Raw genomic sequence first — 16,277 nt, 5'->3', positions numbered from 1 at the left:
AGGTACTTAATATGTGAGCATCTTTCCTATCTTTTCCTAGTGAATTTGCATCTAAATTGTTGAGTTTAATAAAGAATTAATTATCTTTTAGCCACTATGAATGCTACTTTGAGTTTTGTGCAATTTTGTTTATTTTAGATAGTATTCGGCTAGATTTGATGGAATTTCTGCAGCACAAGAATCAAAGGAGATGACAGCGAGGAAGACCATCGACGCGTACGCGTGACTTACGCATACGCATGACAAGCGCCATGTGCAGAAAATGCAGAAAAACGCTGGGGGCGATTTCTGGGCTGATTTGACCCAGTTTTTAGCCCAGAAAACACATATTAGAAGCTACATAATAGACAAAACAAGTGGTCCCTACCCATCAACATTATTCTGATTATTCTGATTTAAATTCAAATATTATTTTTAGAAAAAGATATTCTTGAAATTAGATTTTAAATTAATTAGGATTAGATACAAAAGACAGAGGGATTCTATTCAAATTAACATTCGGTATTTCATAACATTAGCTCTGTCTATTTGTATGGATTTATTTTATTGCTTTTTCTATTTTAATTTATGTATGAATTTATAATTTAAGAATTGTTTTCGCTCTTTATCTTATGAATTTGGGTGGAACGGAAGTATGACCCTCTTTCTATTTGAGTTCTTGTATAACTTGGAAAAGCTCTTTACTTGAACAACAGCTTGAAAACACATTCTCCTAAATTTTGATTATCTAGACTTAACAGGATACGTGATATATAATCCTTTTATTTTTGGGTAATTAAAATTTTTGTGGCATATAAACTAGAATTTGATCATCACCCTCTAATTGGAATTAATTGACCAAGGAATTGGCAGTTGATAAATTTTAGGAGAGACTAGAAAGGTCTAAGGAATTAGGGTCTAGTCACTTATAGTTTGCCATAAATTAAATCCTACATGATTAAAATAGTTAGTAAGAAAAGTTAATTCGGAAAAATAGATAACTCTAAAGCCTTAACTGTTTCTCAATATTTTATTTTCAACTTAATTACTTGCGTGCCTGCCTTCTAATATTTTGAAGTCATTTTTAAACCATTTGAACATCTCAAAACCATTTTATGCTTGCCTAACTAAGTAAATCATTTAACCATTATTGCTTAGTCCATCAATCCTTGTGGGATCGACCCTCACTCACCTGAGGTATTACTTGGTACGACCCAGTGCACTTGCCGGTTAGTTTGTGGGTTATAAATTACTGCACCAGTACTCAAGTCTAATTACAGATATAAGAAATTTACAATGTCATTGATGCCAGAGAAATCAGTAAGATCAAATTATGGTAAATACACTTCTCAATCACCATGTCACAAACTCGAGTAGTCGAGTTAATACTCAAAATGACCCCTAAAATTTAACCTCCAATTTAATTTAACTCTCGAATTTTCAATTGACCCAAATTATACCCTTAAATTATAATGCGTGCCTCAAGTTGGTCCTTCCGTCCATTTCCGTCCCCTTTCCGTGATGAAGAAACAGGGGAATTGGGTTTTTGAAATATGACATCATTTTTCTTGTGCCACTTCCAGGTGTCAACTAAATTTGCCACAGAAGGACCAACTTGAAACACATGTTAAAATTTCAAAATACAATTTGGGTCAATTGAAAATTTAAGGGTTAAATTGAATTGGTGGTCAAATTTCAGGATTATTTTGAGTATTAACTCAAGTATCTATACATGATCCACATGTCCACTAACTAGAGATATTAAGCCAGAGGAGCCAATACAGTTGCACCGTGATACATATATCTGTTTCTATGCTCCACAGTAAGGTAGAGAAAATCGAGATTTTACGTGAAATCGAAAAAGTAAATTAAATACGTAAAACGTAAAATCTTAGCAAGATTTAAATCGTAAAATCGTCAGACCTAGTATAAATTTCGTAAAATCGATTGACTCAATTAAAATCGTAATATCGGAAGATTTTAAGAGTTAAATCTAGATTCTAGCTACTATGCTCCACACAACTCATCAGGCAAACTTCTAGAAACTTAACTAAAGGAAAACTTCTAGAAACTTAACTAAAGTTCCCCTTAAGAAGTGGACATCCATTTTCAAGATACTGCAATCCAACATCATCCACTAAAGAGCAGCCCACCATAACAACAACCTCTAGAAATTATTCAAAAGATAATTTTAAAAAATATTTTATGTAGTAATTCTAGTCATCCAATCATAACTTCACCTCTATACTCTCTAGAGTAGCAAGAATAGAACTCCATGACCGTGTAAAGCAGCAAAACATAAACACAAAACCAAATATAAGTGGAATAACCGAATAAGGTATGAGTTAAAACAAAAAACCATATCAGCAAATGCCATTACTGCATATACAAGTACAACAACAATACATTGTCCTTAGTCAAGAAACAACAATAGTTTTTTATTTCCCATTCCGATATATACGAAACCAAATGTTTTCTTCATTTATTCTAAGCATGAAAAATAAGAGAACACAATGTTAAATTCAATTTACTTATGATGTTCTTTAAATTAGAAGTAAAAAAGAAAAGGTGATTACTGTACCACATAATACACAGGTTTCTACCAAAAAGAGACCAGAATAGATTACTAGGAGGAAAGAAAAAGATATATTGTAATGTGCCATATGTACTTAAAAAAAAGTCAGTGAATCTTAAGTTCTTTACATGATTTTTTGAATTGTCAAATAGAGAAGAAACAAAAAAAAAAAAAAATCAATTACAAAAGAACCATATCATTCTAAATGGCAAACCCTAAATTACTATAGAACTACCCAAATTGGTGGAGGATCAATCCTATTTGCACATTGCATGAGGCTCTTAACACATTTCTCTTGAAGATTGAAAACACCCCAATCATGTCCACCATACATGTAGTCCAAAGTCATCCCTTCCCACCTATCATCTGTGAAGTAGATTGAGTTTGCTTCACACCCCAAGCAAACTTTAACATCCATTGATACAGACTCATTAGCACCCAAGAACAGAACTTTATCATGTAAAAATCTCATTTTTTTTCCACTTCTTGTCTCCAATATCAAGTTTATAAACAGTAAAATACTTTGTTCTATAAGGACAAATCAATGGTTATGTATCCTCAGATGATAAAAGATCTCCTTCTTCTACTACCAACCCGTCATCATTCACAAAATTCCCAATAAACCTTATCACCAGCAAGATTTCTTCTGCAGATACCACCAAGTACAAATTTCTTGAGAAGTTATCTCCTAAATATGGTTTCTCCTCTTCATAATTCACCTCCACAGTTGGTGTTAAAAGAATCAATCTTTAATTTTCCCACAAATATTCCAAACTTCAACAGAACCATCTTGTGTCAAGGCATAAAGATAGTTGTTGCTGAACACAATCTCACAATAAGATTGCTTATCATCAGAGAGCTCAACCCAAATTGCAGAATTGCAATAAGCAATCTTGTAGTTGGAACCATATATGATGGCAAGAATGTAGCTTGAAGGAGAGGAACAATACATCAAGATTGCTTTGACTATAAAGGTTTTCTTTAAGTATTCAGCAAAGTAAGAATACGTGACAGGGTGCAAGAATAAAAGGGGAAGAGGTGGTAGCTTAATGGTAGTGAAAGAAGAAGGGTTTAGAAGAAGTGGAACTCCATTCTGATCCAAAGGCACAATCCAACCATGAGAAGAACCAACACACCATGCTCCAACATGACCCTTCAACATGTTCTTCCATTCATAACGCTTGTTTTGTGATAAACTGAAGATGCTTCGGTCAACAGTTATAGGATCATCATGACAATCAATGAGGTGTGTTTGTTGAATTCTTGGAAGAATAGCGTAGGGAACTGAGAGAGAAGGAGAAGCCATTGAAGTGTGAGTATTGTTTTTCACCCTTCCTTTTTGACACTCCTTAATTTCATGGAAGAGAACTTTGAGGATTAAGACTTTAAACAGACTAAGATATCTACATTAAAATCGGAAACTAAAATCTGATTAAATCTTAAAATATTAACAAGATAAAATATTGTTGAAATGATTAAAAAAGATCCGGTAAAAAAATATGTCAATCTTAACAACCTCAATGGCCTGTCATATGCACTTAAAATTCTTTTCATACTAGTATTTTCAAATTTTATTAAATGTAGAAAGATTTACCGCTCACCAACAGCCTGTAGCAAGGTAGAGAAAATCGAGATTTTACGTGAAATCGAAAAAGTAAATAAATAAAAAACGTAAAACGTAAAATTTTAACAAGATTTAAATCGTAAAATCGTCATACTTAGTACAAATTTTATAAAATCGATAAATTCATTTAAAATCGTAATATCGAAAGATTTTAAGAGTTAAATCGAGATTCTTGCTACTATGGCTTGTAGCATACCATCAGAGATGTCTGTAGAACCAGACAAGAGTGTTCCAAGACCAATGCTGGAACAAAAACATAACTTATTGAGAAAACTAACCATATTTAATACAACAGCACAACATAGAGGAAATTTTAGTTTATAAGTAAAATTTCCAGCTAACCCCGGAAAGAGGTACATGTTGTTTCCCTGGTTGCAGTGTGGCCAATGCGACCATTTCCTACATCAAAAAAAAAAAAAAAACCTTAAAAANTGTAAGTTGCCCAAAGAGAAAATAAAGAAAACAAAAGAGACTTCTGCGATGAACTAGTTATTTAAAACGTACAGAAGATTTTCACAGTTCAAATGCATGGCATAACAAAAATCAATTATAACAAGGTGAAACAAAATACAATGCTTGCTTTCTAAGAAACAAGAACTTTACTCACCTAAAAAATTAGTTATGCCTATATTAGATGCTTTATTAGGTTATCATCCATAAAACCACAAGTTAATCAATATGACACCAAGGTTGGTGCCAAGCAACAAACTCAGAAATCTAACAGAGCATGAGAACTAGGTCCAAAACCCGCAAGTACATATATTGTCATATAGAATTAGACACCTAGCATCTAGTTGATGTAAAACTCATGATCTTTATAGGGGACCTTCCCTCTCAGACATGTTGAGAGATTGGAAAGCTATGCTTTACAAATAAATCCTTATTTTTTGTTTTTGCTTTTGTATAGGGGATCCCTTATCCCCCTATTAGTATTATCCATCTCCTCATCTTAGTTATTATTTTTTTTATCAAAAAAACGAAAGACAATATATTGTGGGGTGTCAATGGATGTTTACTTTTAAAGGTTGTTCAAATGGATCCATTGATAGATTTAACTCAAATCTTTTGTCTTGAATATAGATCAAAATCAAAATATGCATCTAGTTATGCACTGTTCTATGGTTAATTTCCAATGGAATTCATTCTTTGGAATTGTACTGAAACTTTGGATCAATTTTCTGTTGATCAGCTTTGCTGGTTTTGGTAGAAGAAAGGAAGCCAAATATTAATGGCAGTGCGTCTGCGTCATTAAGAAAATTTACTGTATGTTTATAGGTAATTATCATGTTTTGTATATTTCCAGCAACCATTAAGGAAACTTTCTGCATTAGGATATTTCATGAAGGAGCTACTATTAAACTATAAAGATTAGAAGTTCAATTCAATTTGCTTATGATGTTCTTTAAATTAGAAGTAAAAAAGAAAAGGTGATTACGGTACCAAAAAGAGACCAGAATAGATTACTAGGAGGAAAGAAAAAGATATATTGTAATGTGCCATATGTACTTAAAAAAAAGTCAGTGAATCTTAAGTTCTTTACATGATTTTTTGAATTGTCAAATAGAGAAGAAACAAAAAAAAAAAAAAATCAATTACAAAAGAACCATATCATTCTAAATGGCAAACCCTAAATTACTATAGAACTACCCAAATTGGTGGAGGATCAATCCTATTTGCACATTGCATGAGGCTCTTAACACATTTCTCTTGAAGATTGAAAACACCCCAATCATGTCCACCATACATGTAGTCCAAAGTCATCTCTTCCCACCTATCATCTGTGAAATAGATTGAGTTTGCTTCACACCCCAAGCAAGCTTTAGCATCCATTGATACAGACTCATTAGCACCCAAGAACAGAACTTTATCATGTAAAGATCTCATCTTTTTCCATCTCTTGTCTTCAATATCAAGTTTATAAACACTAAAATACTTTGTTCTATAAGGACAAATCAATGGTTGTGTATCCTCAGATGATAAAAGATCTCCTTCTTCTATTACCAACCCGTCATCATTCACAAAATTCCCAATAAATCTTGTCACCAGCAAGATTTCTTCGGCAGATACCACTAAGTATAAATTTCTTGAGAAATTATTTTCTAAATATGGTTTTTCCTCTTTATAATTAGCCTCCGCAGTTGGTGTTAAAAGAATCAATCTTTTAGGAATTTGTCCACAAATATTCCAAACTTCAACAGAACCATCTTGTGTCAAGGCATAAAGATAGTTGCTGCTGAACACAATGTCACAATAAGATTGCTTATCATCAGGGAGCTCAACCCAAGTTGCAGAATTGCAATAAGCAATCTTGTAGTTGGAACCATATATGATGGCAAGAATGTATCTTGAAGGAGAGGAACAACACATCAAGATTGCTTTGACTATGAAGGTTTTCCTTAAGTATTCAGCGAAGTAAGAATATGTGACAGGGTGCAGGAATGAAAGGGGAAGAGGTGGTACGTTAATGGCAGTGGAAGAAGAAGAGTTTAGAAGAAGTGGAACTCCATTCTGATCCAAAAGTATAATCCATCCATGAGAAGAACCAACACACCATGCTCCAACATGACCCTTCAATGTGTTTTTCCATTCATAATGCTTTTTCTCTGATAAACTGAAGATGCTTCGGTCAACAGTTATAGGATCATCATCATCATCAATGAGGTGTGTTTGTTGAAGGCTTGGAAGAAGAGCGTAGGGAACTGAGAGAGAAGGAGAAGCCATTGAAGTGTGAGTATTGTTTTTCACTCTTCTTTTTTGACGCTCTTTAATTTCATGGAAGAGAACTGTGAGGATTAAGACTTTAAATAGACTAAGATATCTACATTAAAATCTGATTAAATCTTAGAATATCATTAATATTGTTGAAAAAGATTAAAAAAGATCCGATAAAAAAATATATCAGTCTTAACTAACATGCTCACATTATAGCAGGGGAGTCAAAATGGCAACATACCTCGCAAAATCGTACGATTATGCAATTCTTGTTTCTGTTGGTTTCTTTTTTATTTTTTTTGTCGTTGTCAGTACCGCGACGGATTAATCCTTAGCCTGTCGGGTTGGGGGATACTGTGGAAAACCAAAGATAAGGAAAAGGAGAAAAGGCAATAACAAACATATTTCGAGCTTCCACTTCAACTCCCTGCGCTGCCTCCATGACTGCTGCAATTTCTTCATCTTCAAAGGGTTGACGCCAAGGATGAGACCGTAAATATCCACCATTGCCTTCAAACACTTCGAGCTTTATTTTTTTTTTCTTTCAGGGCAACGGGCCAACAACCTGGCCCAGACCCAACCAACACAGAAGCTCCACCCGACCCGGCTTCAGGCTGCGATTCAAACAGCACTTCCCTCCCCTACCAGCGCGAGTAAAGACTTCCATTGGTGAATGATGCTTTGCCTCCCTACGGCTGCAGACTCGAAGCGCCACTCCCTCCCGCAGCGAGCTGTCTGACTCTGGCTCTCTCCGTGGATCGGTCTCGGCGCCTCCAGCGCCAGCGACTTAACATGACTTGCCTCCCTCCTCTCCTCTTCTGTTGGTTTTTTCTAAGTTTTTATATTTTCTTTGATAGTCAAAGGGGCTTAAGGCCCAAAAATAGGAAGAAAAACTAAACATTTCTAACTCTAACAAATTGCCACTCTCTTCTAAGTTTTTATACAGTATATCGTCTTTTTTACGTAAATGCCCATACAAATAACTTTAATTCCTGAATTTACAGGCACATGTCAAAAAATATAATGCACATTTTTAAAAAGATATTTAACTATGCACATTTTGAGAATTAATATTTGTTAGATGCGCATTTAGATAAAAAAGCATTTAGATAAAAAAGCCTATTTATAACATAGGCCAATAAACCAAGAATATATTTTATTAAAAAATGTCCGTTGAAAAATTTTACAATAGCCTTATATGTCTCTGTCAATTCTGTGTGAGATTAATAAAAGATGAAATATATCGGTAATATAATTTTTAAACGATGTAATTTGTTTTTTTATTTTTCAAAAACCAATAAATCCATTACAATTTTTTTTTTAAGAATTTACTTAATATTGTCTTCTTCCAGAAACTCGCGACGGAACCTTCTAAGAAAGACGAAAATAACGAAAGGCATGGAATTGAACTCGTTGCGCCGCCATTGTTCCGAGGCTTGACCATATTTTGTTTTCAAAACAACTGTCCCCACACTTGCATCATCATCATCATCATCATCGCCTACGTCCTGCTACACTCCTCCAAACTCTTTTCTATTCAAAACTTTGAACTTTCAAACTTCAACAAATCCTCTTTCCTTCTCTCCCATTTTTTTATACGGTTATACAGTACATTTGTTTGATATAAAACTAAAAAATATTATACGAAAAATACTAAATTATTATAATTAATTAATTATCGTTTATTATACTGTATTAATAAGGTAACTATAATTATGGTAATCATAGTGAAATCATTTATTTTATTTTTTAATAATACTTTTTAATTAATTACATATTTTATTTTTTTATATTTTACATTTATATATTTAAATCTTTTTTAAATAAATTTAAAAGTTAATTATAACTATAAAACTTTTTTACACTAAAAATAATATTTTTATAAATTTTATAAAAAATTCTTAACCAACGTATGATAAGTTCATAACCCCCTTCTCTAACCGGTCCGCGTACGTGACTCTTTTACTTTGTCCAAAAGAGGCGCAAAAATTGCACGAATTTTCTCTCTCTGGAACTCTCTTTCTTTCTTTCTTCTACCTCGCTTCTTCTCTCTTACTCTTCACGTCAAGAGCTCGTGACTTAGAATCTAGGGTTTTCAGAATTCACAGTAGAAGGAGGAGAAAGGTTGCTGCTGTTGAAGTAGCTGAAGAGTAAGCGTGATCTTCGTGTAGTTTGTTGTTGTTCAAGAACTAACATGGCGACGATGGAGAGCTTGATTGGTTTGGTTAACAGAATTCAGAGAGCTTGCACCGTTCTCGGCGATTATGGCGGCGCTGACAACAACGCCTTCTCTTCTCTCTGGGAAGCTCTTCCCTCAGTAGCCGTGGTTGGTGGCCAGGTCATCATCGTCATCATCGTCGAATTTTTTTTCTTTGAAATTAACTATTTGTTGTGGCGGAGAAAACCGTTGGAGATGAAATTTCGTTTACGTTTTCTAATTTTCTCCGTTTTCTTGATTTTTTCTTTCTAATTTTGGAAATGTGAGCAGAGTTCAGGAAAGTCTTCGGTTCTTGAGAGCATTGTTGGCCGTGACTTTCTGCCTAGAGGATCAGGTTTGTTATTACTACTTCGTTTTTTCTTTTATTCATTTATTTAATTATCAATTATTTATTTTTTGTTCTTGATTTTGTGATTTGTCTGGCGGTTCTGTGTTTTTATGTGAATGAATTTGAATTGTGTAATTGTGTTTGAATTGCAGGGATTGTGACAAGGCGTCCATTGGTGTTGCAGCTTCATCAGGTGGAAGGTGATGCACAAGACTATGCTGAGTTTCTTCACATGCCTGGGAGAAAGTTAACCGATTTTGGTAACGTGCCGAATGCACCTTGTTACTTCCATATAATGTACTCAAGCATTCAATTTTCCATGTTGATGCTTTCACCGAGCGGTCTTGTACTGTAGCGGACACTTCCTAATTATAGAAATATAGTGGTTACTGCTTTACTTGTTAATTGTTACAGAATTGAAGAAATGTTCATGCCTTCTTATTTATACTTTTTTTATTTTATTTATTTATTTATTTATTTATTTTATTATTATTATTACTATTATTATTGCAGCTCTAGTGCGTAAGGAAATTCAGGATGAAACTGACAGATTGACAGGAAAGACGAAACAAATATCCCCTGTTCCGATTCATCTTAGCATTTATTCTCCAAAAGGTGCGCACTAATTGTTATTGTCTTGTACTCTCCGAAATATTCACTAGATGGTTGTTTGCTGTAACTCCAGTTTGATTTTTGTGCTTTTGTTTTTGTTTTATTATTGTTTTTGGTTTAAAGCTGGTATATTTTTTCCTCTTTGAATTCCTGAGGATACTATATTGTAATGGAGAAGAGAGTCCAAAATCAGAGACAATAATATTCCCTACCCTATTGAAAGTAAAGAAAATGTACAATAGCTAATCTTCTGGTTATCAATCAATATAACAAAATCTCATCCTTACTGAGTCGCTTCATTGTTAACATTTCTTTTTCATGGGAAAGTAAATAAGTAAGCAGATTCAACTAAGGAAAAGTAGAACAAATCACAACTCACAAACGAAGATGATTGTGGTCCCTGAAATTTAAAATATTTTAGAGATGTTGCCAGATTCTATGAATCTAGGTGAGCATGGAAACATTTAGGAAATGAATATTGTGCAGCAAATATAAAAATGAAAGTGACCAACTTAACGTATTTCTAGAGTTAAATATTTGTATTCTAGACGTAGATACATTGCCAGGACCTTCTACTTCTTCGGAAGCTGCTCTATATAGAATGGTTAGTACCTCCTTTAGTAGGAGCTACACTATAACCTTTTTTGACTAAGATGCAGCTACCTCATTTGCAAATATGATTGTGAATCTCTCTGTTTGTTGTTGTATTTTAGATTATAACAATGGCACTTCTTAAAAGCTTTTAAATTTCATTTATTTAATTTGCATCATCGTCTTTTTCCCTTTATTATTTTCTTTTTGTACATTATATTTATATTCTTTCTTTTGTTAATTACATTTGTATTTATATTCCTGTAAAGTGTTATCATATTGCATATGCTGGAACTAGTAGTTAATATTGTCATTTGCTATTACATAACTATTCTTGCTGTTCTTTTTTTTTTCCCTCTAATTAAATTATCCTTTTTTCTCTGTTTTTTGAGCAGTTGTCAACCTAACTTTGGTTGATCTGCCAGGGTTGACTAAAGTTGCTGTAGGTATGATTTGCATTCAATTTCTTTATATGGTATGATATTTCGCTCCTTTATAGTTTGCAGTCATTGATTACTATGCCATTTACAGAAGGACAGCAGGAGAGTATTGTTCAAGACATTGAAAATATGGTCCGATCTTACATTGAGAAGGTAAAATGAATTTTTTTTTAAGAATATATGTATGTGTGTGTGTGTATATAGAAGACAGAACTGAAAAATATAAAAGGGTACTGCTTCAGTTTGTGTAGATTGTTTTGATAAGGTCATAAAGACTTAGGGAGTCAATGACTTATTTGTAGTATTGCAATGCTTTTATTATTTCCTCTTATACTGGTGTCAAATTTTAGATTTAGATTTTTTTTTTTTCGTTTAGCATGCTTTTCTTTTTTATATTTATTATTGCACTGGGTGACAATTATGAATTCCTTGTTTCCAAAAAGACACCTTTATTATGTTTCTCTCTGCCTCTGGGAACCATTTTATTACTTTGTATTGTTGATGAATCATTTAGTCTGCAATTGAGATGCCATTAACCAATATTTAATGCGTTTTGACAGCCTAATTGTATTATACTGGCAATATCTCCGGCCAATCAAGATATAGCAACTTCTGATGCTATTAAAATTGCAAGGGAAGTGGACCCATCAGGTACTTACATGGAGTAATTGTTTGTTCCTTTTGCTTGAAGCCCTGACGTCTGTGTTTTACTAATTTCCTGTCTGCAACTTGTCCAGGTGAGAGAACATTTGGAGTGTTGACAAAGCTGGATTTGATGGACAAAGGAACTAATGCATTGGATGTAATCTCTCTCTCTCTCTCTCTCTCTCTCTCTCTGTGTGTGTGTGTGTGTGTGTGTGTGTGCGCGCGCGCGCGCGCGCATGCAGCTGTGAAATATATCCCTTTGAAATTCTTGGAAGTTTGAATATTGAACCTATGAGACTACAATCTTATAATTTACTTTGTGATGTTACCCTTTTATTGCATCAAGGTCCTTGAAGGAAGATCCTATCGTCTGCAACATCCTTGGGTTGGTATAGTAAATCGATCCCAAGCTGATATCAATAGAAACGTTGATATGATTTTTTCTAGGCGCAAGGAGCGAGAGTATTTTGCCACCAGTCCTGAGTATGGACACTTGGCACATAAAATGGGTTCAGAATACCTTGCAAAACTTCTCTCTCAGGTTTGCTCTCTGGTAGCTGCTATTTCTCATTCTCTTAAAGAGATAGGGCCAGCATAATTATGTTAGATTTTTTTTTACAGTACTTGGAGTCGGTAATTAGGGCACAGATACCTAGTATTATATCTTTGATAAACAAAACCATCGAAGAGCTGGAAGCAGAGATGGATCGTATTGGGAGACCAATTTCTATGGATGCTGGGGTATGTGGTTTAAATTTGTGAATAGATGAGCAAAATATCTCTTCAATGTTCTTTGGAAGAATATTTCAACTGTATTTTTTGTTTTAGGCTCAACTATACACCATCCTCGACCTCTGCCGTGCATTTGAACGGATATTCAAGGAGCATTTAGATGGAGGGTAAAATATATGCTATCATTTTCAATTTATACTCTATAATTACTGGCTTCTCATAAATTTTTAGAGTTGATAGTTTTTGGGATAGCAACTTGACTGTTCTTGACTTATCCTTGATGGTTTTTTAGATATTTCTATGATGTTTGAGTTTAGTCTTTTAAATTAGAAATTAAGATCCACGGCACTTTTCAATTGCAATAGTTCTTAATTTATTATATTGAACCTTTTAAGTCTTGGATTAGTATTGGAGCTGGTAATGCTCTTAAAAAACTCATATATCATAGTTGTATAAGAAACACAAACTATATCAACATTGATAAGCGTTTGATTCAATCAATAAGTTAAATTTTACAAATTTAGTATGTATATTATGTGAAACAACGAAAGAATAGACATATGGTTGAAGTATGGCATAACATAACAATTGATTAATATATGAGTTGTAAAAATATATTGCGATATATTTTTACAACCTTTCTTTCACTTATTTTGCTATAAAGTTAACCAATGTTAATCACTATGTTTTCTATTTACGTTAATATCTACTTATCTAGGATATTTAAATGATAATTTTTGAAATAAATAAACTCGTGTCGTGTGTGTTTACAAAAGCTCTGAATGACAAAGATTACAACCTAGACATGCCTAATAAATGTTGAATAATTGTCATGAAGTGTCTTGATATCCAGTGCTTGAAGATATGATCTTTCTGCTTTATTGTCTTAGGCGGGCAGGAGGAGACAGGATATACAATGTCTTTGACAATCAGCTTCCTGCTGCTCTACGGAAACTACCATTTGACCGACATCTTTCTCTTCAGAATGTGAAGAAAGTGGTGTCAGAAGCTGATGGTTACCAGCCTCACTTAATTGCCCCAGAGCAAGGGTACCGGCGCCTGATTGAAGGGGCTCTGAGTTACTTCAGAGGTCCAGCTGAGGCATCAGTTGATGCAGTAAGCAATCATGATTTTATTCTGCGTAGTTCTTATTTTAAAGCTAATTTTACTAAAAGAATTAAGCTGGGTGTGTATGATTTCAACGTAGGTTCACTATGTCTTGAAAGAACTTGTGAGGAAATCAATAGCTGAAACCGAGGTAAAGTTTGTGGATTTTATTTTGTAGTTATTATGTTCATGTAGGTTGAATGGTCTGTAAAAGCCTATGAATCTTTTGCTAAACAGGAACTAAAGCGTTTTCCAACTCTTCAAGCCGAATTAGCTGCTGCTACAAATGAGGCTTTAGAGAGGTTCCGTGAAGAGAGTAAGAAGGCAACTCTACGGCTTGTGGATATGGAGTCTTCATATCTCACTGTGGAGTTCTTCCGGAAACTTCCTCAGGAAGTGGAGAGAGCTGGAAATCCACCTAATTCAGCTAATCCACCTAGTTCAACTAAATCCGCTAATCCAGCTGCACCCGATGGGGATCGGTATGCTGCCCCAAATGTCGATCGTTATGGAGAGGGTCATTTCCGGAGGATTGGATCAAACGTGTTATCTTATATTGGTATGGTGTCAGACACACTCAAGAACACAATTCCAAAGGCGGTGGTTTATTGTCAAGTTAGAGAAGCAAAGCTGGCATTGCTAAACCGTTTCTATGTACAAATGGGGAAGAAAGAGGTATGCTTTCTCTCACTGTTTCCCTCTCGCCTTCAATGACAAATCTCCTCTGCCATAGCTTTGATTTCTGACTTTGCTCATCATTTCATGTTCCTATTAAGAGACAATACAAACATCTAAAATAGGATAAAATAAACGTTCAAATTGAGCGTTTGTGACTATTAGGGACAAGTATTCTTTTGGTTCCTAAGGTTTGGGGTCGAAATCAAATTCGTCTCTAGCTTTCTTTTTTGTTTGAAATTGTCCTCAATGTTAAAATTATTTTCAAAATCACCCCTTTTTATTTTGGACAAATTGTCCCTGAAAATAATTAAAAAAAGAGAAACTCTTGAAGGCCAACAAATTTTACTATTTTTTGCCTTCATTTGGCCAGCACAAACACTAAATTGTCATCTTACTAATTTATGTGTGCAAATTCTGAAAAACGTGAGTGCAAATTGTATTGATTCATGGATGCAAAATTATATTGATTTATGTGTGCAACACTCTAATAAATATAGGTGTAAATTATATACTTTTTGTGTGCAAAATATCTGTAAATATGGATACAAATTATTGTTGGCTAAGTGCTGGCCAAAAATGATAATATTTGGTGGCCATGTAACATTGCTCTCAAAAAAATACCTCTCCTCTCATCCTTACCCAAACAGAACAGAGGAGATGAAAATTGAATAGAGGGAGAAGAACACTTCCATCAACAATCAACAGCAGCAATCATTCACACAGAATGGAAAAAAACACTTCCATCAACAATAAACAGAGGAAGGAGATGAAGAAGAATAGCATGGCGCCGGCGACTACGCCTTATCCTGCAGCAGTGTCGGCGGTGGCATTGGCTTCCCGTGCCGTCGCCTCTTTCCTTTCCTTCTCTACGAACTCTCCCTCTCTCTCTCTGGTTTGGTCTCCTGTCTCTCCTGGTGAGCTCAGCGACGATGACGACCCTTCTCACTGCCATCGCCGTCGTCATTTCCTTCAACTTTTCTCTCTCTTCCTTTCTTCTCCGATCTGCTGCTCTCTCTCCATTGGCGCCGTTGACGGTGGCAACAGCGGTGGAGCAGCCGCCGTTAACTTTTCCCTCCCCCGCCTTTTTTCCCTTCTCTTCCTTGGTTTTTTTCTCTCTCTGTTTTTTTTCCAATGATATTTTGGGAGGTTGGGAGTTAGAAAAATAAAATTTTATAAATGGGCAAAATAGTCTAAAAATGATATTTTTAATAAAACGATGATTTTAAAAATAATTTTAACGATCGAGACAATTTCGAAAAAAAAAGGACTAGGAATGATTTTGATTTCGACCAAGCGTTAGGACCAAAAGAGTACCCATCCTTGACTATTAATTGTCCATCTTACTATTGATTATATTTGTTTTTGGGAGCCATGAAGGGTCTATCTCTCTAAACAAAATTCTAGATATGAAAAAATCATATCAGGAACAAAAAGATGCATCTTTAAATGTATGTTGGTGGAAAGAGAAAAGCTATCTCTGTGATATGGAAAATGGAGTTCGGTCTTTTTATGAGTTCCATTCAATTTTGTAGGAATATATGTAGTACTTTTTCTATATTGACTAATGATTTACAAGGTTGATTTTGTCTTTGGTGTTTTATGCAGGCTGAACAGCTATTAAATTTGTTAGATGAAGATCCTGCGTTGATGGAGAGGAGAAAACAGTGTGCTAAAAGGCTCGAACTATATAAGGCAGCAAGGGACGAAATTGATTCTGTTTCTTGGGCAAGATGAGGATGCCTATTTCGCTGTCCCCATTGCCTTGTATTATATGACATCGATTGTTTTTGTATTATTATTTTTGATAGCTCAGATTATTCTTAGGGGTTAATGTGGTGAGGTGACGAATATTTAAGATGAAATTTATATATTGTTTTATGCCTCCTACATTATTAAGTGACCTACGAGATTTGTACGAACTACTTAATTCTAAACTCCCACTATTCATTGACAGTAAACTGGTGCTAATAACATAAATGATGTACAAATTTATAACACATTAGAAAGATGATAGTTCTTCTATCTGAATTATCCAA

The 16,277-nt window shown here is 34.4% G+C and overlaps 2 protein-coding genes across 2 annotated transcripts; one reads left to right on the top strand and one right to left on the bottom strand.

Moving 5' to 3' along the window:
- Positions 1 to 5,693: 5,693 nt before the first annotated feature.
- Positions 5,694 to 7,720, bottom strand: LOC107472553 (F-box protein SKIP23). The gene is made up of 2 exons (XM_052257020.1): positions 7,132 to 7,720; positions 5,694 to 6,877 (listed from the first exon to the last, which is right to left on the bottom strand). The coding sequence occupies exon 2, from the start codon at positions 6,543 to 6,545 to the stop codon at positions 5,814 to 5,816; it is 732 nt and encodes a 243-aa protein (XP_052112980.1). The 5' UTR covers positions 6,546 to 6,877; positions 7,132 to 7,720; the 3' UTR covers positions 5,694 to 5,813.
- Positions 7,721 to 8,832: 1,112 nt separating this feature from the next.
- Positions 8,833 to 16,199, top strand: LOC107472536 (phragmoplastin DRP1E). Its single transcript, XM_016092054.3, has 15 exons — positions 8,833 to 9,228; positions 9,379 to 9,442; positions 9,589 to 9,696; positions 9,950 to 10,051; positions 11,035 to 11,085; positions 11,171 to 11,232; positions 11,640 to 11,730; positions 11,817 to 11,881; positions 12,071 to 12,265; positions 12,346 to 12,465; positions 12,553 to 12,623; positions 13,347 to 13,572; positions 13,664 to 13,714; positions 13,801 to 14,238; positions 15,847 to 16,199. Exons 1-15 carry the CDS (start codon positions 9,085 to 9,087, stop codon positions 15,973 to 15,975), a joined length of 1,917 nt encoding a protein of 638 aa, XP_015947540.1. The 5' UTR covers positions 8,833 to 9,084; the 3' UTR covers positions 15,976 to 16,199.
- Positions 16,200 to 16,277: the final 78 nt, after the last annotated feature.

This window comes from Arachis duranensis, chromosome 2, assembly GCF_000817695.3.
Source record: "Arachis duranensis cultivar V14167 chromosome 2, aradu.V14167.gnm2.J7QH, whole genome shotgun sequence".
Classification (NCBI taxonomy): domain Eukaryota; kingdom Viridiplantae; phylum Streptophyta; class Magnoliopsida; order Fabales; family Fabaceae; genus Arachis; species Arachis duranensis.
Note: the sequence above shows the minus strand (reverse complement) of the source record. Positions and strands in the feature narration are given on the sequence as shown.